This window comes from Ictalurus furcatus, chromosome 15, assembly GCF_023375685.1.
Source record: "Ictalurus furcatus strain D&B chromosome 15, Billie_1.0, whole genome shotgun sequence".
Taxonomy (NCBI): Eukaryota; Metazoa; Chordata; class Actinopteri; order Siluriformes; family Ictaluridae; genus Ictalurus; species Ictalurus furcatus.
This window is the reverse complement of record NC_071269.1, coordinates 19,852,540-19,869,589: the sequence shown is the minus strand read 5'-3', so window position 1 is coordinate 19,869,589 and position 17,050 is coordinate 19,852,540. Positions and strand designations below refer to the sequence as shown.

The following is a 17,050-nucleotide window of genomic DNA, read 5'->3' as shown; positions in this document are numbered from 1 at the left end:
ATGTTCATGAAAGGTAGAATAAATATCACTGTCAAGTGTATATTGCTGTCAAGTTCTCAAGGACATCTTGCTAGCAAGCTAGCGAACACAATGTTTACTTAATTCAGTAGTTAACTTAGCAGGCCGCTGACATAGCATTACTAGCATTACCTAACAATACTAGCATGTATTGTTTTGCGTGGAACACCCTCCAATTGGTCTAATTGCAAGGATAAACAATGTCAACCCCAGTCTGACTTTTCCACATAACCAGCTGACTATCTCGTCATACTTTTATGTGGGTTCATTTACATTAGATTTACATTTTCTAGCCTAGTTAATGCTGCTCACTAGCTAGCAAACATGACTTCCTTGCTAGCAGCAAGATGCCCTTTCTCTTATATTTTAGACACAAACATGGATTCTTTTGTATGATACATAGGCTAGGTATTATGATCATTTTAATAGCTAGTTAGGTAATACAACAAGCTAATTTCCTAGCTAGCCTGAAAGATGCCCTTTGCGCTTCATATATTGTTACAGAATCACTCCGTTGTTAGTACAGAAACTAAAAAGGCAGCAATATGGCTTTCTCTTGCAATATAGCTCATTTTTACCTCAGGTGTTAACTTAAAAAACAAACAAACTACTGAACAAAATGTTTCAGCTTACAGTTTATGTATTTTCAACCATAACACAGTCCCTACAGTTGGTCCATCTAGCTAGCTGACTTACTCCTTGTACTTTCATGTGGATTCATTTACATTTTCTAGCCTAGTTAATTTTCCTAGCTAGCTAGCTAACATAACTTCATTACTAGCTTGCCAGATGTTCTTTAACAAACCTGGATTTTTTCCCCCCAAGTTATACTTTGGCTAGATATTATGATAATTTATAGTAGCTAGCTAAATAATATAACATTAACTTTTTTCCTTGCTAGCCAGAACGGTATCCTTGCTCTTCAGATATTGTTAGAGAATAACTTTTTTTTTTTTATAGTACAGGAAGTAAAAAGGCAGCAATATGGATAAACCTTTGTCATTAGTTAACTTAAACAAAATGATGTAACTTAAAAATATGTATTTTTCAAACATAAAACAAACCCTCCAGTTGGTCCAGTTAGCCATATGAAATATTTACAGTGATGTGTATTAACACACTTACCAAGCTGATTAACTAGGTAAGTGTTTATCCTGTGATAAATGGGGTAAATTAACTGTCATATGTTTAACTTTTTCATGTGTTATTAACTGTAAAGTTTCTGGTCCACCAAGACATTGAAGGATTCACTTTCCTGGATTTGTCCACCCCGTAATGCCTTGTTTGAACTAAAGCTATTGATTTACTGCTTCATTGGTTCAAAGACAAACACAAACAGACAAGTGAGGCCTGAGTCACTCTACTCTAGAGCTGCAGAAGTCTAACAGAGGCAGGAGAGAGGTACCTGCAGCGTCCTGCACTATAGGCACGTCATTTTTAACCGGAGACGGAGTGGCAATGATGGGGCTGAAAGCTGGTGTGTTGGTTGGCATGACAACACTCCGAGTGGCTCCAAGAGAGGCGCTGAGCAGAGAGTATGAGACACAGGTTGGAGAGAGGAGGTATGGGAGTGAGGGAAGAGGAGGACGCAGGAGGGTTGGGGGGAAAGAAGGAGGCTGGGACTGGAGCGGAGCCTGAGGTAAAGGTGGAGGAGGAAGTGGAGGAGGAGGAGGAGGTGGTGGTGGTGCAGATTGAGAGGTGGGGGGAGTGTCAGCAGAGGTAATGGGAGTAGGAGCAGGGATCTGAGAACCTGGTCCTACAGAGATGCCAAGGAAAGTGGAGGAGAATGGTGGAGAAGAGGAAAGGAAGGGTGTGGTCGAGAGATTCAGACAGGTGCATACATATACACACACACACACACACACACACACACACACACACAGGGATGGGAGGTAGAAAAGGAAGAGATCAAATAATGAAATACCAAAAGCCAAATGGTGACAGAAAAAAATCAAACAGCCAAAAGCAACAGTGATGAGAATGAAAGATAAATATTTTTCGAACCAAACGGTGAAAACATGTAAATCATTCCGATGCAGGAAAGGCTAGAATCGAATAGCGAAAGCCCAGATTTAAGCCCAGAGATGTGTACTCTCTCAGGTTGACATAGTGTAGGTGGATATTATGAGTCTGTGATGCCTCAGTTAAGTTGCCACAGGCATGGCATTAATGTGAGGAGGAGTGTGTTTGTGTGTGGACGACTATATGATGAATTTACTGCTCCATAATTTGATAAGTGTCATTACTGCTGGTAAACACCGGCTGCCTCAGATGCTTCATGAACAAGTTGTTACGTTTATAATTGGCAATGGAAAAGTACAGCAGAGGCAGCTATTTTTAATTGATGCCTCTTGTTAGGGGCATAAACCCCAGAGGATCTGAACACACAGTGATCCTGTGACGCCTGTACGGTACAGCTGATTAACCAACATTCATACATTTGAACATTTTATTCCACTAGCTAATGACTGCCATCTTGAGCCTTCTATTGATTTCAATTCACTTGAATCAAACTTTCTCTTTAATGGAACCTAAGATGAAATATTCGTGATGGTAAATGAAAGTGATGATGATTGATGATGATGGAGAAAAGTCCTCACCTGCAGGGGAGCTGTCATTGCCCACAGGAGTGCTGGTGCAGCTGCGGTCTTGGTTGGACGACTCAGACGAGAGGCCCAGTGGACTTCCTCCACCCATGTAGTCCATGTAGTCATCGTTGTCATCCGCCATGTTGGAGAAGCTTTGAGACAGGCCCGAGTGCGTGCCCATGGTGCCGGAAGAGGCCATGTTAGCCATGTGCTGCATCTCATCTGCTTGGTGACCAGGAGGCATCACCTAGCACACAGGAAACACAAATCAGTCCACAAACCAAAGGCTAAACAATTCCTATAATACGATTAGCAACGATTTGCATCACAGTCAACTTATTTGTGCTCCTTATTTGTGCATATGCAAAACAACAGCGTCGCTTGCTAACTGGGTGGTTCCAAAATTGAGCTGCGATTTAGCACTTAAAAATGAAACTTTAAAACTTTTTCAACATTGAATCTATGAAAACACGTTTAACCATGTTAAAAACGTGCAACAATATCTACGTTTCTGCAAAAACTAAAAAAGCTAAAAATGAGTAGCAGGGTTGAGGGTTTTTTTTTTTTTTTAGCATAGAATTAGAAAAAACACTAATGGCATGAGGACATAAAGGAAATTCTAATGATTTACTTAAAATAATTTTTCAAATTTATGATTTACTTTCAAACTATAATTTGGGTACAGGGGTTGTGAAATATTTACACTTATATATGTGTGTGTATGTGTGTATATATATATATATATATATATATATATATATATATATATATATATATATATATATATATATATAAAGTGTAGGGGAGGGATGGGCAAAAATGCTGCAGAAATGATACTGATGTTTTGATGTCGTCCCTGGTTACTTTGTTCAGGTGGACAGTCATCGCATCCATACCCTGGTATACATAACCTACCTGGGACGGGACTCGGTCGAAGTTCTTTCCCAGCATCCTCCTCATGTGCTTGCGGGCGTGAGACGTCATCTGGTGCTTGAGCAGGAAGGAGAACATGCAGCCTTCACGGATGCAGTGGAAGTGGCTGTTCACCTGGTTGTACTTGCAGCCTAAGAAGATAAAAACAGAAGGCGTTTCTGATTAATACTGAAAACGCAACAAAGGGCCGACCTCCTCGACGCCGAGCATCCCAGCACTGGATTCTCAATAAGATGAGGTGGTGATGAGGAAAAGCCTGAGCAGATGAGTCCGGCTCTTATTACTTTCTCCAAAGTGTCACACTGAGAAAGTGAAGCTTTCGGAGATTAGACCTGTGGTGCTCTTTATTACAATGACATCTTTTATTCAATTTGGAATTTACATAAATACATTCTGCATTTGGAGAGGCAATAATGCACAACCCTGCAAACCAAAGTAAACACACAATTATTTCCATATTAAATTCATTTTTCACAACCTATCTTCTGTTATTGTATTTGTTCAGTCCATCGCTCTTTTCCTCTTTTCTACACACTCCTCCCTTCATACGGTAGCCCTGCAGATTTTTAATTGCTATATGCTTCTTCTTCTTTTTTTTTTCTTCTTTTTTTAATTAAATGACTGCTTTTTTATGGGCTAATCAAATGGACGCTTGTGATAATTTTATTGCAAATAATGCACAGAAAAAATAATCAAAAGCGGAGCGTTCAGGGCAGGTGCCGGCTGGTCTGTTACCATGGCATCCTTGGCACGGCAGGGTGCAACAAGCTGCTTGTCGTCAGATCGCTTTTGTACGCACGCACGGGCAAGACACTTTAAACAGAGCGAGCTGAGCAAATAAGAATGACAAGCCGAAATGTTGCAGATCTTTGTGCCTGCGCTTCCTGGTAACCTCATCCTCAGTGGTGTGTTTAATGTTGCTGCCATGGATACCCTGCTCCCAGTCCAGCTGAACCATCAATTCCTCATCATCCTGCTGCTTGCTTTGGTAACATGAGTTTTTTGTGTGTGTGTGTGTGTGTTTTTTTTTTAAACAACTGAGGTGCTACAAATCTACAGAGTTGTGCTTTTTGACACTTTGTTTCCACCCTGTCATAAAGTTTTTCTTTTTCTCTTCTGCACAGAAGGGGAGGAGAGAGAATGGGAGGAAAAAAAAAGCTTTCAATTTGCCCGTGTGATGATGATCGAGGTTTGAAAAAGAGCAACACAAACAGACCGAGCTAGACAGGCACAGTAATTAACAAACATGTGTAATTGCTCATTCCTGACAGGTTAAATATACCCAAGAAAACAGCCTCTGTTTGATTGCTTACTATAAATACTGAAGTATTAATGTATGACAAAAAAGGCAGACACCATTTTTCTTGGGCTGATTTTAATCTAAATCAACCGTCCCCCAGCTTTAGAATGTGCCGCAGACGTTTTTTTTTTTATTATTATTTTTTGTATACATAGCTCAAACTATTTGTTATGAAACGTGTATATATATATATATTTGACATAGCCAGGAATTTGATGGAACTTCGACTTTATTAAATATTTAGTACAAAATGTCCAGCATCAGCACGCTAATACTAATGTGATGAGACACGGGTACTACCAGGAAACCTTTTACAGAATCCTGCTTGCTGCTTTTGTGCTTTCAAAAGTGTGCGTTCAGAGCGGAGGAGTGTATTGATCGCTGATGTGATTTCACACCTTTTCTCCTCTGCTCTGATCTGTCCGTGTAGAAAGCAGGGCTTCGACTAAATAACACCGACAAGAAACACTGGCTTTGAATCTTAATAATAGCATGTCTGAAATAATGAGGTGTGTAGGAAGTCTGTACACCACAATGGAAGATACACAACTGATCAATACTAAACACGGCGAATTACAATATGTATGATCTGCTGCGTTGGAGCCGAGAGCCTTACCGAGGCGGCCGCACTCCTCTCTCTTGGTAAAGTATTTAAAGCCGTTGGCTGCACGTCGCTCGGCTTTTTCGTGCTTCTTGACGTGCCACGGCAGCTTGGTGGTGATGTTGGTGACAAAGAAGCAGCCTGGTCTCAGACAATGATAGTGTCCTCTCATCCTGAACTCACAGTGCTGGGAGACAAGACAGACATATCACCAATGAGCAGAGTTTTAACAACCAATCATTTGTTAAACCTGTTAAAGCTCTTTCTTTCACCAGTCAAATTGGTCAGTAGGTGTTGATTAATCTTCTATAACAGCAGCTCTGACAGTAGTTCCAGCTGCAAGGCAAATTACAGGGACTTGTATGGCGGACACAACCCATTTATCCAAAACTTAGAGCTGGGCGATATGACAAAAATATCATATCACGATACTTGAGGACATTTCTATGCTACACAATGCGTATCACGATATATAATTTAGCTAACAAGCCGTTAGCTAAATGAGTTTTTTTTTAGTTTTTTAAATTACGTCAAATCAACGGCACTCATTCAGTACCGTTTCATTTGTTATTATTAAAAACATCAAAATGACATCACCATACTAATGATATTTCAGAAAACTGTATATAATTTATCACAATATCGATATTATATTGATGTATCGCCCAGCCCTACAAAGACTAATCATAAACCATCTTAAATGTTTTTTTTTGTTTGTTTGTTTGTTTTTTACGTGTTGTTATTTACCAAAGAACAACACACCATTGATTTTGTGAAGTTTACTGTAAGGAGACGTTTATTTAACATTTATGGAAGGAGTCTCCGGTGTCAGCGCTGGTGAAGGAAAAACTGTTTATAGTTTTTATAATGTATGTGATAAAAGGAATTTGTTTCATAGAAGTTCTAGAACATTAAATGTCACTATAACTGATTAAAAAAAAAAAAAAGGTGACCATTCTTTAATAAAAAATATTCATTGTAATTGTTGGCAAATTGTTTGAAGTATAAAAGGAATAGAACACTTCTGGACATGCTGTTTTAGGAAAATAATCAACTTTGGGGTTGTAACAGTTGTTTACATTTCATTAGGATATTAACTAAGCAGCTGAAGGTTAAGGTTATTACTCAAGGGCTGAATGTGAGCTTTGTGGTGGTAGGATTTGAACTCATGTCCTTCAGAGCAGCAGCCCGATGCCCCAACCACTGAGCTACCACTGCTGTTCCTGATGTTTTGTTGGGCCACCCGATTTAGTTTTATTCCCTTAATTATTCCGTTAATTAGCTCCTTCCCGTTTCTCAGTTTCAGGGTGCACTACAGCAGACGTTTAACTGACCAGCTCTGTCGGAATGTTAAGCACTGAGCCCACTAAAGATCACTGGAGCAAATCGAAGCCTATGTTTTATACGACTGGCTCACTGAGGTAAGAGCATTTCCCTCCTGTGTTGTAACCTGTTTCCAAACCACCATCTGTTTACTGAGAGGCATCTCCCTCAGGAGACGACAAACAGGATCTCCTCTGCTCAGGAGAGGGGGGTGGGGGTTTAGGAGAGTGGGGACTTGGTGCATAAATGAATTAATTTAGAACAGGTTTAGCTCCAAATAAGGGCACAGGAAGCACAATGTCTGCTTTGTTCTATTAATAATGACATTTTTGATGAAAAGCCTACACTTCTCTTTCCCACTTCCCACTTTGGGGGTATTTACGTTTTTTTTTTTTCCATCTTAATTCTTTTACCATGTGGTAATGAGATTGAATAAAATCCTGTTTTAATTATAAGTAAACATCTGTTTGTTTTTTTTTTGTTTTTTTCGGTCGTCTTGCATGCATTAACTTTGATTTCTGTTGTAGCCGTATGAAGCAAGAGTTCTCAGCTGACCTGGTTGGGACAGAGACACTGTAGCGAGTAGTAAGAGAACTGATCTCGCACGTTGACCAAGCTGTTGTTGGGGTTGATGTGGTCCAGGCAATGTGACTCGGCCTTTCCAGACGTCTTACACACGTACTTGCAGTTGCCAAACAGACAGTGGAAGTGGAATTTGTTGGAGTATTTGCAGTCAGTTGCCAGACAGGGGTCACTGGGGGAGAGGACACAAGGCAAAAACCAAAGAGAGTTAATAACTTGCTCATTATATTCTCCTATACATGTAACAGTTCTATCGTTCACACTTTAAAGCACTCACTTGTCTTGAAACTGCAGGAAGCCCGGTTTGACCTGAGGCTTAGCGTTCTCCAGTGAAGTGGTAGCAAGCGGCGAGGAGGCGGCCATGTTGGGCACAGAGGCAGGAAGTGGGGGGATGGAGCCCGTCATCTGCTTCCATGCCAACAGGGAGGGTGAAGAAGCATAGGCCCCTGACACTGCTGCACTGGGCACGTCCATGGGCGGAGTGTTGGGCACAGAGACGGGCACAGCGAGCTGATTGGGGACGCCCTCGCTGGACTCCTTGGCCTCGTTGAAAGCGGTCTCTGGTTTAACCTTTAGGTTGGCTCTGAAGTGGAAGCTAATGGGAGACAGAGAGACATCATTACATCCAATTAGATCCACCGGCGAGGCCGTGATATAGCTGCTAAACATAGCACATCATTAACATCACCTCCAAATAATGACGTAAATAGGGGAGAGAGAGAGCGCATTCAGAAGAGCTCGAATCTCAATGTATTGCTCATTAAGAGTGTGGATGAGAATGAAAAGCAGGCTTACTTTGCGTGTTTGATGGCTCCATCCACTGTACTGAAGAGCGCGCCGCAGTCCTCCACAAGACAATGAAAGTGGACTTTGTGCAGGAAGTCACACTGGGCATCACAGATTTCATCAATATCATATCTACATAGGAAAGAAAACATGAGGTGTAAAAAAAAAAAAAAAAAAAAAAGACAACATAACATAACATAACATAACACAAGAAAAACCATTATCAAGACGAATTCTCCTTTCACCGGGACCTGCTTTTGTACGTACGGCTTGAAAAACATAATGCTTTGCACAGAAACAGCTGTGACATATTGTCTTGGCTTTGGGACTATACACATAATATCATTTGTCCTGGCCAAGTGTTTTATTTCTACACCGCTAACCAGGGACAAACACCACACATGGCAGTGACGGGATAAAAGCGGACAAAGAGCGAGAATGACAAAGCACAGGGTCAGGGTTAAGTAAAAACAGGAATCACAAAGGTAGGGAAGAATAATGGACTATAACACAGCAGGATATTGTGAGCCAAGAATCAGGAGAACGACTGTATCAGGAAAAGTGGACAAGATTATAGACAATGTAATGCATGTGCACCGCACCTGTGCAGGTAGGTCTTCCACTCGGCTGGTTTCTCCAGAACAGGTCTTTTGACCAGCCTGCTGAGGTACTGAGCCGCGTCAGAGCTATCAGCTGCCTGGCCGCTCTCCAGCTCCGACTTCAAGTTCAGAGCGCTGAAGAAACCCGGATTCACCTGCGACATCTGCGCACACAGTGAACACACCTTCACACACTGGTACACGTGAGCAAGCATGCTCAGACAAGTGCTATTATGCTCGGTTTACAAACACAATCAGCCTCCTACTTGAGCGTAGGCCAACACACATGCCAAGTGTTCTTTGTCTGTGTGTGTGTGTGTGTGTGTGTGTGTTTGTGTGCGTTCGTGTGTGTGTGTCGGTCTGGGCGAGCTTTATGCGGTGTGCCGAGTCCGAAAGGGAGTCCTAAAGACATCCACGAGGTGCTCTGTGCCAGAAGCCCAGAACGAGGCGAGGCGAGGCGGGGGGGGGGGACTGGAGGGTCCGATACCTCCTTAAATCATCAAGGTAATGGAACTTACACTCCATAGCATTTATATTAGTCAGAAAAGATGTATGATTAAAACAATGTCCATTTTAATCTCCACAAAAACACACAACATTTAAATATTCACCCAGTAACACTTAGTCTTTTTAATAAATGAGGGTGACGCTTGCTCTTTTTTTCCCCCTCACTGCTGACTTTTTAATCAAATAATTTACAAACTCCATAAATAAAGACAGAGCGGCTGGAATAGAAAAGAGAGAGAGACAGAGAGAGGGAGGAGGAGGGGGAAAAAATGTGCCCCAAGTTCAAAACAGCTCATCAAAAAACAAACATCTCTATATATCTGGCATGGCATCCAGCTCTTGCTTCATTATATTAATTTGTGAGCGGAGGGCTGAAATTACACTGTATGAAAAATGGCTGGAAAATTTAAATGATACAAACTCATCTTATTAGCGGGCGAAACATTAAAAAACAAACAGCCCGCTCTGCGTGTTGCTAATTCGTCTTGGGCTGGAAAGTGCATGATGGATGGATCTTACCTTATTCATAAGTGAGGATAAAAGAGATTGATTCCCCGGCACAGGGTGTCCGTTTGATTCATTACTGGAAAGAGCAAAATGGGCAATGTTTAGGCAAAGATTTGCATGGGAACGGTAAATATTATTCTTTATTTCTGACTGTGTGAATATGCAATGAAGGAAATAGACACATAAATAAGATGTAACTTAATGTATAAAGCTGAGTGGGGTGTTGGTGGGTGAAGTGTGTGTGTGTGTGTGTGTGTGTGTGTGGGGGGGGGGGGGGGGGGGGGGGGTTTACACAAATGCCCTTTCATTTAAATGAACATGTCATGTTTCGAACTTGACATGTGCATTATAAAAGGTAGAAGAAGAAGAAGAAAAAAAAAAAAACATTATGGGGAAATCTTTACATTTGTGTGATAGATTTCCACACAGGGGGCACTTGAGTCTGAGAAAGGGGACGGTGTGTAAATCTCCTCCTTGACCACTTTGCAGACCCACCTTGTGAGATTGTTTTAACAAGAGCACTCAAACTAATTAACACAATACACTATTATTCAGGGGATAAATCACGAGACTCTGCATGATGAGTGCGGTGTGGGGTGTGTGGGAACGGGGATCGGTCATACCCGTGGTCTTTCTTGCTCAGGTCAAGGCTGTGTTCTTGCATGGACTCCTGGGAAGGCCCAGAGGTGCTGTCCATTGGCTCCTGCTTCACTTGAACCGGATTAAACCGGCTTGTCTGAGCCTGCTGTCCGTTTCCTGAGGAGACAGAAAGACACAGAGAGAGAGAGAGAGAAGTTATTGTTGGTCAGCATTATTACCCTGTGATGAGATCCGATCTGACTTGTGTCTAGGCCGAGGAGAGGGCTGGCAGTGATAATTATTGCAGAATTATGTCAAGCCGTCAAGGCATTTAAATGGTGATTGAGAGGCGGGAGGAATGAGGGAAAAAGACTCTTTTTTCAGCAGCACTTGTCACAACCCATTTGCGTGCCTGCCTCTTAACCGGTCATTACAGTGCACGCTAATGCTGAGGGAAAGTGGCAGCTTCAGATGGAGCGAATCACCCCTCCCCCCACCTCCTCCACCCCCTTCCTCTCATCGCCACTTGTCCTTGTTGGCCTGACGACGGACGGTGGTCAGTCACTGAGCATGCCCAACAGAAACATCTCCTCCGTCAGTCAGATTGGAGGTGACAGTCAATCGGTGACAGCCAATCAAATCAGTCAGATAATTCAGACAGTGAACCTCTTGGTTGAGGTTTTTTTTTTTTTTTTTTTTTTTTGCACAAAAAGATATAGAATGGTGTAAAAATGCTGACAAATAAGCAACCTGGCTCTTCCCCAATCCCCAAGTGACTGAAATATTCATATGTCCTTAGGCTATACAGTGAAAGCCGGGCTTTGGTGGCCTCTAAGTGGTATTTTATTTTGGAAGAAAAAAAAAAGGAGAGGAATATAGAAGTGCTGAGTACATCAGCTGTGAATGGTTTTGTGGAGAACTTGCTTTTCAGGAAGTCAGGCCTGTTGAGGAATAGTGACAGGCAAGGACACGGCATTACTGTATGCCCTTGGCCCTCATTGCCGTGTGTGAGTGAATATAAACCCCTATAACACACACACTTAGTGACTGCAAATCATCATTGTCATTTACAGCTGTTTACACTAGTTAGTAAAAGTGAACAGGTAAATTATGACTCATTCGGAGGAACTTCCACAACTACTACTGTGAAATCCCCATTTCACTAACAGCACCTGTTTCTCCAAAAAAAAAAAACCCTCTCTAGTTATCTGTTAAACTAGCACACAACTAATGCACAACTAATCATCGCCAGGTTAACCTCTGTCTCCTCTCTGATCACACTCACACACACACACACACACACACACACACATCAAACCACAGCCTGCACACTTGCTCTGCTTTAGGCTGCCTGTGGGAATGAATTGCCTGAAGTTGAAAAAAAGACAGTTAAATAATGACCACATGAAAGGGAAGTCATTAAATTCTTTATCAGCCTCACAGTCTCCATGACAAACTCGCTGATAATCTTAGCGAGAGAAAGGCGGGAGAGGGAAAAAAAAAAAAGAAAGGCGCCTGATCTCAAAGAGGGATTTTTTTTTTTCTGGAAATTATCCAAGAATAATGTTCTAGCGTGTAATTACTCCTGCTAAGTTACCGCGCTTGTGAAAGATCATTTGTACTGTATGTCTAATTAGTGAGCCCTTTAGATTCCAGGATCTGGAGTAACAATCCAGAGTAGGCTGGTGTTTAAAAAAATAAAAATTTTTTTAAAAACCCCTGAACATTCAGTAAGGACAGTGCTACCTGAATGCATTAGTAATGCACTGGTGTCAGTGCAGCAGATGACACTGAAATGTGTGCGTTTCTTGTGCATCAAAAAAAAAAAAAAGAGAGAGAAGAAGAAACTGCGAAAAAATAGCCGCAGTAAACATCGTTCACTCCTTTCTAAACGCTGGGCCCTGACCACATCCTCTTCATATTTTACACAAATGTCCTGTTCACACGCCATTTCTGAGCAAACACATAAATTTAGCAATGACACTTTGTGATCTGCTCTCTTGCCTAGTGTGGGGCTTTTTTTTCTCTCTCTCTCTCTCTCTCTCTCTCTCTCGCTCTCGACATTTTTTTTCTTTTCTCATAGTTATCTAAATTAAACACAAGACATTCTCACAAGCTCAGTGCTGAAGTGTGAAGTTACGACACACACATACAGTCACACACACACACACATACATATGCTCTCTCTCTCTCTCTCCAGAATTGAGAATGGAGTCACACCATCTGTGCCCCCTCTAACACATGGACCCCATCCCACCCCTCAGAGGTTGTCAGAGGTTGTGTGCTCCCTCTTTCCTTTCCTGGTGCTCATCTCTCAGTATCTGCACAGATCTCAGAGGTGGAGTGTATGACAGGATACACACCCCTACAGCAGCTGGGCCTGCTCTCTTCGGTCCCCATTCCCTTTACACACAACCTCCACGTCGATGTAAGTAAAGTAAGTAAGTACATTTTATATATATAGCACATTTAAACACAGCAAAGCTGAACAGAGTAAGAACAAGTTCAATAGAAAACAGAATAAAACCAAATAAAGACAGACAACAGCCGCCTGGGAGAAGAGATACGCTTTCAGATTCTTTGTAAAAGTGATAATAGAAGGTACGAGCCGGATGTCCAATGGCAATTGATTACATAAACGAGGGGCGGCGACTGAAAAAGCTCTATCCTCCTTAGTTTGTAACCGGGATCGAGGGACATGCAAAAGAAACCTATCAGAAGATCTTAAAAATCTGCTAGATGAATGAGGTGTAAGAACATGTTTGAGATAAGATGGAGCTCGATCATTAAGCGTTTTAAAGACAAACAACAGAATCTTCAACTGGATCCTAAAATGGACCGGGAGCCAATGGAGCGATGCTAAAACTGGGGTGACGTGATCATATGATGCTGTCTTTACCCACAGCCCGCCTGCTCCACACCTACACTCCAACCCAAACACTAGATAATCTAGAGCTGTTCAAAAGAGACACCGCTAAACGAGTCGAGAAGAGATTTTCACAGGATCTATCTGCTGCTAAATGTGCTGGAAAGAGATTTTTCACAGGATCTGACTGAGGAAATCATTCATATTCATGCACTACTGTATTCGTGTGTAAAAATCCTCAATCCTCATATGGGAAATACGGATGTAATGTCAAATTGAATATATTCGAACACACACCTCACTTCGCACTGACTCATTTCTGCCTCGACAATTCCTGTTATTTTACCCTCCTCTTTATATCAGTCTACATTTATTATTATTATTATTTTTTTAAAAAAACTGCTTTATACCTTCAATTTCTCAACTTAATTTTGTTCAGGCTCCATTTGGTCGGAGCGAGTGCACGCACAGATAAGAGGCTGATGATGAGGAAGCATGTAGAACACAGAGTCTGGAAACCTCCTGAGAATGCTATTAGAGGCGGCTTTACCGGGGCCGCTCGCTACCACTCCAGCACTTATCAGCTAATGGATTGTGGGTATCAAGGCAATGATCACTGCAATAACGGGTCTAGGGCAGCAAAGCAGCCCCTCAATATTTTCCCTAATCCTGAAATCAGAGATTTGTGTACTGTCTGCGGAGCAAATGAGCTGATGGCCCATGTGTGCCCTTTTTACTGTCAGACAGAACAAAGAGAGAGAGAGAGAAAGAAGGAGAGAGACAAGAGGAAGTGCTGGTGGTAGAATGGTGTGAAATGGAAAGATAGGACCTACTTGCTTATTCTTCCACTCATAAACATCATTGCTAAATGCACTGGGGAAAAAAAGAGATCACAGTTCCTGTTTAGACCCTTTTCATGCTGTTATTTCACTGATCTTCATGCACTAATATATTGCATAAGTAGTTAGAAAGATCAGGTTATTTGTTAAAGAAAAAAAAAATCATATCGTTTTAAATAAAATCATGTGAAAGATTATTTTTTAAACACAGGAAGAAAGAAAAAATGATGATTAAAAAAGACAAAGAAGAAAAAGGAAGAGGAAAAAGTAAGGAGAAGACAGGGTGAGAGAGAGGAGGGAGGCCCTACAGTGTGCGCCCCTGATTTTTCACGACAAGATGTTTCAAGTCGAACTCTCAAAAAGGATGATGATGATCGTGATAATAATAATAATAATAATAATAATAATAATAATAATAAGTCAAGTCAGCTATCGGAATGGGATGTCCATTAAGACACTAACCTGTGTCAGGGTTGCTCGTAGTACTGAGTGCAGCAGCAGCCAATCTTGCCATCATGGGTGATATCAAGCCCTTACTGGCTGAGATCTTGTCCATGATTGAGGACGCAGAGTAGGAAGTTGGGGTTGAGGCCACAGATGCCGCCTCGCCAACTGAACTGGAGCTTGGAGCCACAGAGTCCCGGGGTGTGGAGAGGGCACAGGAGCTCACGGCAGAGATCATGCCAGCAGCTGCTGGGGGCATCTGCAGGGGCAGCCTGGGTAAAAGTGGGAAGAACGAGTTGGATGCACCGCTCAGGGCACTGCCAGAGAGCGCCAGGGCTACAGGCATGTTACTAGGAAGAGCCTGCGAGAGGAGAGTGGAGATGCGGCTGGCGGCGGGGAGAGTGGTAGTGGGCTTGATGCTGGGGCTGGAGGTACTAGCTGTAGTGGGTGTGGACATCAGGTGGGGAACAGTGGAGGACTGCTGAGTGGTGGGCGAAGCACTCAGGCTGGAGTTCTTGCTGCTAATGGTTGAGAAGTCCACCAGGTCATCGTTGCTGGATTCTTCTTGCTCTTCCTTGGGCAGGAGGAAGGAGGACGTGAGGCCTAGCATGCCCGAGGAGCGGACGTGACGGCGCTCGTGTTTGCGCTTGTGCGACGTCATTTGGCTGGTGGAGGTGAAGGTGAAGCCGCAGCCCTGGCGAATGCAATGGAAGTGATTGGTGGCCTTGCTGTACACGCAGCCCTCATACTTGCACTCCTCGTACTTGTAGAATTTCTTGAAGCCGTCCTTGGCGTACGCGTCGTCCTTGATGTGGTAGCTCTTGTGCTTCTCAATGTCACACTTGTTCTTGAAGGTGAAGGTGCACCCGGGACGCCTGAGAAAAGCCCAAAAAAATAATGGAAGAACTGCTTAATTTGTGCTTCTTGTACATGGATAGTATCCAGATGTTTGAGGATACCTGGTCCTCACCTGCAGTGGAAGTGTGTGGTCTTCTGCCCGTAGAACTGACAGCTCACTGTCCCGCAGTCCTCGGTGGCGCGGAACCTCTGGAAGCCGTCGTTTATCAGCTGTGCGTTCTTCTTATGGAAGTTCTCGTGAGTCATGACATCGGAGGTGCTAGTGTACACCTTGTTACAGCCCACCTAGCGGAAACAGGGAAAGGAAAAAACAAAGGTGCTTAAAGTAGCAGTGAAGCAGAGGCGGACAACAACCTACAGTAAACACTGCGGCTTTCAGAAGGTTGCAGAGGAGGAAAATGAGTACTCTGAGAACCGTATGTTGGTGGTTGGATCTCTCTGTTTTGCACAACTGATTCAACAACATAAAAAAAAAAATCAATCTGGGGAGCGATAAAGCTTCTGACCTAAAAAAAAAAAAAAAAAAATCTAGCTACTTGAAACATCTTAAGGTCTGTGAAAATAAATGAGCGCAACCATAAAAGCAAAAGTTAACAGAGGTGACAGTGCAGCTTTCTTTGAAATGGGTTGCACCGACATCATGCTAACTTCAGATACGACTCAGTCCATACACAAATGAAATGCAAAGCGTTTACGAACGGGGGACAAAAAAAGCACAGAACACGTATCGTGTCGTGTCCTTCTTCTTTAGTGGTGACTCAGATAAAATGATGTCAGAGGTAAGAATTAGATTACGATTTCTCATCTGCATGGGGGTTATCTGCCTGGCAATTGCACATAACTAGAAGAAAGAAAAACCAAAAACGATATGTTTCTGCGTCACGTAAACAGAGGTGGCGTGTTTTTTCATCGGCAATGCATTCAAAGTGCAAGGTGAGTGCAAACGACGAAAAAAGTGCACTAAACTTGCATAGTGTAAGCCTGACCTTAATAAATAAGACAATGCAACTGCAACATAGCAGAGTGGTGTGTGGTTAGAACTTTCTTCCATTTAAGGCTTTCCACACATACAACTCTGTATTAGAAGGCCACCATCTCTGACTTGCTGTTAAATTGCAGAACGAACATAAGAGATGGAGGAGGGGATGTAGTCACAGAGACTGTCACTTTCTTTCGTCTGAACGGGTTCTGTTACTCAGCAGCAGCACTCAGGAGCCCTCCGGGCAGCAGGGGGGCACAGACTAATGTTTGAATTAAAACCAGCAATTGTATATCATCCCTGGCACTTTTCAGCCGTGCAAACAGGGCAACTTCACCATATTGAGTCAAACAATGAAAAAAATGCCACTCTGTTTTTTCCCCCTGTAAATCAGCAGAACGGGTGCCAACATCTGCTGGTTCTCAGAGCTGTTAAAACAAGAGCTGAAATGTCTAATAACAATTACGCCGTTAGGGGGGTTAAAAAAAAAAGAAGGAAAAAAAAAAGAATACATCTTAAGCCATCTGCCCTTGGCCGCTGCACCCCACGGTGAAAAAGCACTCGGGACGGTTGACACCTTGAAAATAAGCAGACGTTAAAAAAAAATTTTTTTAAACAAATCCGCCGGGATATAATCTTCAACTCTCCACTTGGTACTAAAAGATGAAAAATGTCGAGTTTATATAAACAACTAACTGAATTTTTATCCATGCCAATTAAGGAGTGAGAGAGTGTGAGGGA

The 17,050-nt window shown here is 42.5% G+C and overlaps 1 protein-coding gene across 2 annotated transcripts in view; it reads right to left on the bottom strand.

The window, feature by feature from the left end:
- casz1 (castor zinc finger 1) overlaps window positions 1-17,050 on the bottom strand; it is an 81,633-nt gene that overhangs the window by 2,534 nt on the left and 62,049 nt on the right. For both annotated transcript variants that reach the window (XM_053643414.1, XM_053643415.1), the window contains 12 exons: window positions 15,443-15,615; window positions 14,491-15,347; window positions 10,368-10,500; window positions 9,757-9,820; window positions 8,734-8,894; window positions 8,141-8,263; window positions 7,623-7,940; window positions 7,319-7,517; window positions 5,456-5,627; window positions 3,522-3,670; window positions 2,619-2,853; window positions 1,424-1,774 (listed from right to left, as the gene is read on the bottom strand). In XM_053643414.1, the coding sequence (XP_053499389.1) occupies window positions 1,424-1,774; window positions 2,619-2,853; window positions 3,522-3,670; window positions 5,456-5,627; window positions 7,319-7,517; window positions 7,623-7,940; window positions 8,141-8,263; window positions 8,734-8,894; window positions 9,757-9,820; window positions 10,368-10,500; window positions 14,491-15,347; window positions 15,443-15,615 (2,935 nt within the window). The remainder of the gene's footprint in view (window positions 1-1,423; window positions 1,775-2,618; window positions 2,854-3,521; window positions 3,671-5,455; window positions 5,628-7,318; window positions 7,518-7,622; window positions 7,941-8,140; window positions 8,264-8,733; window positions 8,895-9,756; window positions 9,821-10,367; window positions 10,501-14,490; window positions 15,348-15,442; window positions 15,616-17,050) is intronic.